Source organism: Oncorhynchus tshawytscha, linkage group LG05 (genome assembly GCF_018296145.1).
Source record: "Oncorhynchus tshawytscha isolate Ot180627B linkage group LG05, Otsh_v2.0, whole genome shotgun sequence".
NCBI lineage: Eukaryota > Metazoa > Chordata > Actinopteri > Salmoniformes > Salmonidae > Oncorhynchus > Oncorhynchus tshawytscha.
Window position 1 is genome coordinate 31737488 of NC_056433.1, and position 10466 is coordinate 31747953.

Sequence of the window (10466 nt, forward strand, 5' to 3'; positions counted from 1 at the left end):
CCTACCCCCTCAATGATGCCTCGTGAAGAGCTATTTTCATTGTCATCGAATCCTAAGGATTGTACAAACTTGAGAAACTATAGATCCTATAACAGTATGCAACACTGTAGGATAACTCGGATCTGTTGATTCGTATATCTATTTGGTGTAGGGAGATAGCAGAGGGGAGCATGCAATGGATGGATAGACATACAGACAACCCAAATATGCTCTTACGTAAGAAAGTTCAGCTTTCATATTGCAAGAAAAAAAATGCTGTTTTCTCTCGCATAGAGTCAAATCCATTTCATACACTAGTAAAGCTCAACATAGTCATATATACAGCATTGTCTTGTAAAGAGATTGAAGCCTACTAATACTGAAACTGGAAGCATATTTGGGACAAAGTATGTAAATACCAGCCATTTTGGACAGGAAAAGCCCTAGTTTCCCATTCAGTGAGCAGGTTTGTGGGCTTTTCTCTTCCCTACTTATTATAGGACAGCTCAACTACATAACCACATGTAATTATTTCAATGGAACAACATGCCTCTTGTCCACGCACACACACACACACGCATACAGACACACGTACACGCACACACTGTTTGATTGAGTCCGCATGAACTATGACTTCAGAGGAGGGTGAACCAGGGCGTCTTGGGTTAAATAATAGTCTAGCTTAGGGACAGATTGTGTTCCCACTCAGTTGTCCCCAGTAACACTGACAGGTAAACCAACACCCCCCATTTAAAACCTCAAACCTGGTCACCTAAGACCTCTCTTTCACAATATGTGTGTTTGCATAAATGCAAGAGGAGAGGAGAGAGGGAGAGAGTGTCTGAGGCCACAGTGTGTGTGTGTGTGTGTGTGTGTGTGTGTGTGTGTGTGTGTGTGTGTGTGTGTGTGTGTGTGTGTGTGTGTGTGTGTGTGTGTGTGTGTGTGTGGGGTAGGAATCCCATTTGTATTTTTATATTTATTACTGTGGTCCAGCAACATTAAAGCAGTTATTTAAAATATGACTTAACATTACATGTAGTAACACTACCCAATACATTTAGTGTGTTCCCTCAAGCCATTACTCCACTATCATATATTTACAATACAACATCCATGTGTGTAGAGGGCGTGTCTTATCACGTGAATGTGTGTCTGTGCCTTTGTGTGTGTCTCTTCACAGTCCCCGCTGTTGCATGCAATGTATTTTTATCTATTTAAAAAAAATCTGATTCTACTGCTTCCATCAGTTACCCGAAGTGGAAAAGTTCCATGTAGACATGGCTCTATGTAGTGCCTTTAGGATTGTGAAGAGACCTCTGGTGGCATGTCTTGTGGGGTATGGATGGGTGTCCAAGCTGTGTTCTAGTAGTTTAAAACAGACACCTCGGTGCAGTCAGCATGTCAACACTTCTAGTCAAAACAAGAGGTGTTGAAATCAATATCTCCTCCACTTTGAGCCATGTGAGATTTACATGCATATTATTAATGTTAGCTCTCTGTGTACATTTAAGGGCCAGCCGTGCTGCCCTGTTCTGAGCCAATTGGAATTTTCCGAGGTCCCTCTTTGTGGCACCACACGACTGAACAGTAGTCCAGGTGCGACAAAACTAGAGCCTGTAGGACCTGCCTTGTTGATAGTGTTGTTAAAAAGTCAGAGCAGTGCTTTACTGTGGACAGACTTTTCCCCATCTTAGCTACAGTTGTATCAACATGTTTTGACCATGGACGTTTAGAATCCAGGGTTACTCCAAGCAGTTTAGTCACCTCAACTTGCTCAATTTCTACATGATTTAATATAAGATTTAGTTGAGGTTTAGGGTTTAGTGAATGATTTGTCCCAAATACAACTCTTTTAGTTTTTGAAATATTTAGGAGTAACTTATTCCTTGTCACCCATTCTGAAACTAACTGCAGCTCTTTGTTAAGTGTTGCAGTGATTTCACTCAAGGTAGTAGCTGACGTGTATAGTGTTGAGTCATCCATATACATTTTTAAAATACATTTTTGTACCTTTATTTAACTAGGCAGGTCAGTTAAGAACAAATTCTTACTTTCAATGCCTAGGAACAGTGGGTTAACTGCCTTGTTCAGGGGCAGAACGACAGATTTTTACCTTGTCAGCTCAGGAATTTGATCTTGCAACCTTTCGGTTACTAGTCCAAAGCTAGGCTACCTTGCCACCCCATAGACACACAGGCTTTACTCAGAGCCAGTGGCATGTCATTAGTAGATTGAAAAAAGTACGGGGCATAGAGAGCTGCCATGGGGAATTCCCAATTCTACCTGGATTATATTGGAGAGGCTTCCATGAAAGAACACCCTCTGTGTTCTGCGACAGGTAACTCTTTATCCACAGTATAACAGGGGGTGTAAATCCATAACACATACGTTTTTCCAACAGCAGACTGATCGATAATGTCAAAAGCTGCACTGAAGTAAAAAAAAAAGCTCCTACAATCTTTTTATCATCAATTTCTCTCAGCCAATCATAGGTAATTTGTGTAAGTGCCGTGCTTGTTGAATGTCCTTCCCTATAAAAGTGCTAAAAGTCTGTTGTCAATTTGTTTACTGTAAAATAGCATCGTGTCTAGTCAAACACCATTTTTTCAAGAAAATGTTTCAAAGGCAATGCCATGACGTGCCCATTTCCATCACCAATTCAAGGACCTTCTATGCTAATGGCCAGTGATATGGAGATTTTAGAACACACAGAGAAACCAGGGGTCCTGACCTCCAGGGGGCCCCCATTGATTTTGTTAGTCACTCTCACTCAGATATCATTAACAAGGCAAAAGTCATTGCAAATGGGTAGAATTGCAGGACATTCTCTTTAAACTGCAAAAATGAGTAGAACTGGGAACTGGCCAGAGGGAAAGAGAGAGAGAGAGACTCTGTCGCCTCTCTCCCTCCCTCTATCCCATCCACCCTCCCCTCTCTCCCTCATTCTCTCCCAGGCCACTGTGGTTCTTTAATTGCTGTGAATTATGTGGCTTCTGTTTCTGGGTGAGTGAGAAAGCACTTAGTGTGTGCTACCATGTTTGTTGGAATGTCTCTTTGCCTTCCAGACTCGTGGTCTTAGTCAGATGTCCCATTCGTTCAACATACCAACAGAGGGATGAATGTGCTGTAGCATGTTACATCCACTTCTATGACCATGACATGACAGAATTAGTGGTCAAAAAAGGGGGCTTCAATCTTTAATCCACAGTGATATCATCACACACAAAATACACATAACCCTTTAGCACTACAAGTGCATATTGTAGGCCATAGCAATATCCAATGAAGTAGAACCTTTCTTGTCTCTCTTGTTATGTGTCTCCATTAGTCTTTAATGTCTTGAGTAAGCTAAAGCTGAATAGCCATAAGCATTTTGTAGTTGACAATATCCACGATAAGATCGCCATCTAGTGGAGAAAGTCCATAGCAGTCAACAGCTGAGCTGATTTCTGCTCTGAGGACAAGTCACATACCAGAAATGTAATCTGAAATACAGGCCTCTGATATATGTTTTACTATTTGGACCAGTATTCATAAATGGTTTCAGAGTAGAAGTACTGATTTAGGATCAATTTAGATTTTTAGATGAAAATGAATAAGATTACATGGACACGGGGCAGGAACTGATCCTAGATCAGCACTTCGATGCTTGATACATACAGCCCCAGAGCTATTGGTTTGTATGGGATGGTTGACCATTGACAGCATAGATATAGAACTGATATATTCTTACCTTCTTACCTTACCTTAGCAACAGGGAGATGGGATAACTGTGATTCCTTCCATACATGTGAAACCTCTGTCAGATTGCGTTATCTATAATATATTAATAACAACATTTGCCATTTAGTAGATACTTTTTTCAAAGTGACTTACAGTCATGTGTGCATGCATTGTCTTCTACATTATCTTTATACTTTATCTTTATTCAGCATCTTCTTCATGAAAAAAACATCCCGGAAAGAACAGGAGGCTGGTTTGGGGAGGGCTGCTCATAGTAATGGCTAGAATGGAATGGTATCTAACACATGGAAACCATTTGTTGGATGTGTTTGATATACATGCCCAGAAATTCGTTTCCAGCCATTACTACCCTGCCACCAGCCACCTCTATTGACTTGTAGGCCTATACAAACGGAGGCTGCATAGGCCTACAATTATTTTTTTTTAAATACAAATGAACAAAAAGTGAAAACAAATTAAATGCACGGGGGCGCCCTCTCCATTCTGAGTGGGCTGACAGTGTGTGACAGTACTGCACTCTCAGCACCATAACACGCATGGTTGTGTGTGAGTGGGTGGGTGACTGGGTTGTGCCGGAATGATTAACAACAGAGGAGCCAGCATGAGCCTCATTTCATATGGCAGTGAAAGAGTTGGATGCGGACTTAATTCCTCTTTTGTTTGCACTGATGTGAGCAAAAGGGATATTTATCATTTATCAGATTAGGGGAGTAGGCTACGACCAGTTGTTATGGAATACAATGATAGTATAACCTGCCATGACAGAGTCACTGTCTCGTCGGGGAATCCCTATATCTCCGCGGCAATCTTCTCTGCGGAGGTACTAGGCAATTTAATCGCCTTGGTCCTTTTGGAGATGCGGCGCCGGCGGCAAATTCCATCCTTGTTCCAGGTGCTGGTGACTGCACTGGTGACTACAGATCTACTAGGTTCCTTATCCATCAGTCCTCTTGTACTAGCCTCTTATACACAAAACAGGACCTTGGTAGATATGAGTAAAAACAGAGCAGTATGCGCCTACTTTGGTTTCAGCATGACTTTTTTCAGCCTCGCCACTTTGGCCATTCTGTGCGCCATGGCTTTGGAGCGCTACCTCTCCTTTGGTCAGCCGTATTTTTACGAGCGGCACTTGACAAAGCGCTGCGGATATATCACCATTCCACTCATCTATCTGGTCTGCATCTTCTTCTGCCTAGCACCTTTTATGGGCTTTGGAGACTACGTCCAATATTGCCCGGGGACTTGGTGCTTCTTTGACATGAACCCAAACGTGACCCAACACAAAGTCTACGTCGGTGTGTATGCGTCATTGGCTCTTATCATGATTTCTACGACACTAGTTAGTAACTTATCTGTCGTCTACCATTTGATTATAATGTATCGGATGTGCAAAGCGCACCGTGGGGGAGTTACGCGACAGATACGGTTCTACCAAAAATCCTTCGCTGTGACTGAGGAAGTGGAGCATCTTCTGCTACTGGTGTTCATAACAGTGGCTTTCGTCATCTGTTCGTTTCCTTTAGTGGTAAGTAAGATCATTCGTTTCGATAAAGCTGGTCTAAATGTGGAAAATATTGAGACAGTCACATGTGCAGTGGAGGTTTTTCTTGTGGTCTTCCACATCACCACTTCTGCTTCTGCTACATCTAGAAATAAGCCATAATTTAAAATGTAACTTGCACAGAACAAAAGGCATAGCCTACATGGAGCAATACCATTGACAAATTATGATTATTTATTGATTACATATTACCAGGGCCCAGAGGCAGACATTGATTTGGAGGCCCCAGGCAGAGACCAGAATCAGGCCCCAATCTGAATGCACCTGCTGCAGCTTAATTTAAATGAAAGTCACATTTGCAATCACATCACATGAAACAATGCATGGGAGCTCTGCCAGGGTGAAATAGTCCATTATTATGAACCAGTCCTTGGGTAATTAATAACATTTGTTTCTACCATTATGAGAAAAACTTGGATTTTAATATTGATATGAAATATATGTATATTGATCTATTATGAATTATGAAACCTAGGAGGCTCATGGTTCTTCTCACCCCTTTCCATAGCCTTACACAGTAATTATAACTTAGGAGTATAACTTATAACTCCCGGAGGACGTCCTCCAACCTATCAGAGCTCTTGTAGCATGAACTGACATGTTGTACACCCAGTGAAAGGATCAGAGAATGAATCTAGTACTGAAAGCATAAGCTACAACTAGCAAGCAGTGCATAGAATGTGGTGAGTAGTTGACTCAAAGAGAGAGAAAGACAGTAGTTAACCAGTTTTGTACAAATGAATGTATTCCAAAAAACTTTGTTTCACTAGTTTAGCCTACTCAAACAGAGGGATGCTATGTTAGCTAGCTGGCTATGACTGTCCAACACAACACTGGAACTCTTCCAAGTCAAGGTAAGCTTTTGGTTCTAGTAATTTATTGCCATCTGGGCCCGCCGGTGTAAGTGCTAAACTGCTTATTGACACTGCAAGGTTACTGCATGATTGTAGCGGGTTTACTAAAGCGTTAGTTCTATTAGCTATGTTGACTATGACATTACTTTAGTTAATATGGTGACAACAATGTAGGCTGTGTGTAGCGGTTATGATATGGTTTTGTTTGGAAAGGTTTTTTCGCATGGTCATATACAGCTGATGTGTTGTGCATTGAAGTCCACAAGCGAAGGGAAACTCTCATTTGCAACTGTTGGACTAATGATTACACCCTATATCAGATAGATGCAGGCAAGAGTGTGCAAGCCGGTATTGAATGTGTCACTGTTTGTCCATGTGTCACTGTCTGTCACCTCAATTGTTTTCTATCAACCTGTGTGCACTACATTGTAGACTTTCATTCATCGGCTAGGGTATAGGTAAAAATTTGAATATCATATCGTAGCCTAAACCTATTGCTGATACATTGAACTGGGTGAATGGAATATGAATGACAGTCATCCAATATGCTGTAATAGAAATAAGGTCATGCTCGTGAAAATAAAAAATCTTTAAAAACCTTAAAAACCTTATCTTATATGGCATCGACCGCCACTGCTGGGCACAGTGGCCAGGCAAACCCCCCCCACCTCCCTTCCCATTTCAATCTTAACTTTTGAAGCTTCCGGCTGGTTTTAAAATGATGCCCAGCTCATGAGGTGCCTTTGTGATGTGAGGCCTGAAGGTATTTACTTTTCTGCCTAATGGTAAGACCGCCACTGCCAGGCCCTTTTAATTGATCTTTTATTTAACCTTTATTTAACTAGGCAAGTCAGTTAAGAACAAATTCTTATTTACAATGATGGCCTACACCAGCCAAACCCGGACGACACTGGGCCAATTGTGCACCGCCCTTTGGGACTCCCAAGCACAGCCGGTTGTGATACAGCCTGGATTCGAACCAGGGTGTCTGTAGTGATGCCTCAAGCACTGAGATGCAGTGCCTTATGTAACAGTATAACTTTAGACCGTCTCCTCGCCCATACCCGGGCGCGAACCAGGGACCCTCTGCACACATCAACAACAGTTACCCTCGAAGCATCGTTACCCATCGCTCCACAAAAGCCACGGCCCTTGCAGAGCAAGGGGAACTACTACTTCAAGATCTCAGAGCAAGTGACGTCACCGATTGAAACGCTATTTAGCGCGAACACTGCTAACTAGCTAGCCATTTCACATCCGTTACACTTAGACCGCTGTGTCCTACTTACTGTAGTTTTCTTGCACCTGTTATAGCCTAAGCCTACTTACTACTACCAAGACTACCTGGATTGTAATAAATAATAATGAAATATTTGGTCTGTCTTAATTGATGACCATTATATGGTTTTGTTGATTTTGAAATTCTGAATAACCGACTGTGATGCCTTTTCTCTTTTCCCCCATATAGCTCCGTGTGTATGTCAACTTTACAGGCAGGTCAAAGGAGAGCCATGCCACCGATCTCGCTGTGCTTCGCCTGCTGTCCTTCAACTCCATCATCAACCCTTGGGTCTTCATCATCCTCAGGCCATCAGTGCTGCGCTTCATCTGGAGAAAGCTGACACTGAGTAAGGCCCAGAGGCCTCCAGAGGCCCCCACATTCCCCCAGGAAAAGTCTCTCCCAGTTGGGCCCAAACTCCCTCTGCCAAGCCCACTTATCGAGCTCCAGAACGACGATGTGGAGGGAGTGGACAAGACATAGGGCACGTTGGAGCGGATCACCTTCGTCAAGTCGTTGACCATCATTGGTCACCGTCTTTCAAAGTGTGTTGCATTATGGTTATAAAAATGATCCGACTTGTGACTACATGTCGACAGCATGACCTTCACAAAAATTACGTGATCAAATGTCATGCAGTTCTTGATGAAGTGGTCTTCAAGTCGCTGCAGTTGCTTCTCACCAACTGCACCATGCAGCCATTGCCTGCATGGTGCGAGTTATGTTTCCATTTTGTGAGTGTGTGATATGGGGGAAAAGTGTATTTTGATATTTATACAGACAAACTTTTATAAACAATAGCAGCTACATGTTTGTTGACACTGCCATGTTGATCTTAGCTTTGCTGTTGGAAACTACAGTGTCCGACTTTTGGCTGTCGCAGATACACCTCCCCCGACTTCACTTCACGACTTTAGTCTACAGTGGGTTGCTTTCGCTCCCTACCACTCAAACAAGCCCATAGTGTCAGGCATATTGGACTAGGGGGCCAATGACCCCCTCTTGAAGGATTTAAGATAATAACATCAGCAGGAGCCCAAGAGGTCACAGGAAGTGATTTGTCAGACATCCACTGACTGGTTGAAAGGACACCCGGACACTGAAGTGCAGTGTCTTCAATAATATAGGGGACATTCACTTACTGACTTCCATGTCAGACACTGTAGTTTCCAACAGCAAAGCTCAGATCAACATCAGAGTGTCAACATACATGTAGCTGAGATTGGAATAGATCTAGGAAGAGATCAGACTTTGGGGTCAAATCAAATCGAATCAAATTTTATTGGTCACATACACGTGTTTAGCAGATGTAGTGAAATGCTGGCTGTAGCGCTGATAGGTTATACCCATACAATATGCATTTGGAATAGGACTAAGCATTTTAAGAATTCATTATGTGTCTATTTATATCATTGATTTATTAAAAAAGGTTTATTATCAGCACTTTATAGGACTGAAATAAAAATTTGACCAAACTACTTCTGGATGAATGGGTCGAGTATTTACTGTATTTATGAAGGTCAATGACAATCACAAGTCGGCTAATCTTAAACTGGCTGTTGATTGGCGAACCAAATATAATGTGTATGTATTGTATTGAATGTTTGCATTATGTCACACCCTGATCTGTTTCACCTGTCTTTGTGATTGTCTCCACCCCCCTCCAGGTGTTGCCCATCTTCCCCATTATCCCCTGTGTATTTATACCTGTGTTCTCTGTTTGTCTGTTGCCAGTTCGTCTTATTTGTCAAGTCAACCAGTGTTTTTGTGTCTTAGCTCCTGCTTTCCCAGTCTCTCTTTTTCTCGCCCTCCTGGTTTTGACCCTTGCCTGTACTGACTCTGAGCCCGCCTGCCTAACCACTCTGCCTGCCACTGACCCTGAGCCTGCCTGCCAACATGTACCACCCCTAAAACTTGGCGGTTAGCAGTGCCGCCCCACCGGCCACTCCACCTTCCTTGGAGCCTTGTTTACCTCCCCCGGAATGCTTTAATGGAGAGCACCTGTCGGGCGTATTTTCAGCCCTCCTCAGATCACTCCAAGATAGCCAACCTCATCACGCTGATGTCTGGGAAGGCTCTCACCTGGGCCACCGCCGTATGAGAACAACAGCCGGCCATGTGCATGAGTTTGGAGGGGTTCATGGGGGAGGTGAGGAAGGTTTTTGATGCCCCATTCTCCGGTAGAGAAGCTGCCTGGAAGCTAATCCAGCTCCGGCAGGATGCCCTCAGAGTGGCCGACTATGCTTTGGATTTCTGCATGTTGGCCGCGGAGACTGCGTGGAACCAGGAAGCACTGTTCAACATGTTCCTGCACAGCGTCTCGGAGGAGGTTAAGGACGAGCTTGCTGCTCAGGATTTACCCACAGATCTTGACTCCCTCATCGCTTTGACCATCTGCATCGATGGGCGATTGTGGGAACGACGGATGGAGAGGAAATTCGATTCCGCTCGCACGTCCAGGGACTTAGAGCGCTGGACGGGTGCTCTATTGATCAGGTCACCCATAACACCAATCCCATCAAACCATGTGTATCAGAGAATCACAGTGAGACCATTCTCCTGGCTCCAGCGACACAATCCCCTCATTCCTCTGGTCTATAAAAAAATATAAAAAAATAAAAATATCCCAATGACCCAGGGCAGTGATTGGGGACACTTCCCTGTGTAGGGTGCTGTCTTTTGGATGGGACGTTAAACAGGTGTCCTGACTCTCTGAGGTCATTAAAGATCCCATGGCACTTATTGTAAGAGTAGTGGTGTTAACCCCGGTGTCCTGGCTAAATTCCCAATCCGGCCCTCAAACCATCACGGTCACCTAATAATCCCCAGTTTACAATTGGCTCATTCATCCACCTCCTCTTCCCTGTAACTATTCCCCAGGTTGTTGCAGTAAATGAAAATGTGTTCTCAGTCAACTTACCTGGTAAAATAACGGATAAATAAAAATAAATAAATAAAATTAACTGGTCTACGGGTGCTATCATGGGCTGGAGTCTATTCTGCCACGCCCATTGTCTGAAGTCGGCGCAATCTGCCCCTGGACATCTTC

The 10466-nt window shown here is 43.3% G+C and overlaps 1 protein-coding gene across 1 annotated transcript; it reads left to right on the forward strand.

Moving 5' to 3' along the window:
- The first annotated feature begins 4274 nt into the window (after positions 1 to 4274).
- LOC112251755 (prostaglandin E2 receptor EP2 subtype-like) lies at positions 4275 to 8887 on the forward strand. Its single transcript, XM_024422706.2, has 2 exons — positions 4275 to 5248; positions 7607 to 8887. Exons 1-2 carry the CDS (start codon positions 4454 to 4456, stop codon positions 7898 to 7900), a joined length of 1089 nt encoding a protein of 362 aa, XP_024278474.1. The 5' UTR covers positions 4275 to 4453; the 3' UTR covers positions 7901 to 8887.
- Positions 8888 to 10466: the final 1579 nt, after the last annotated feature.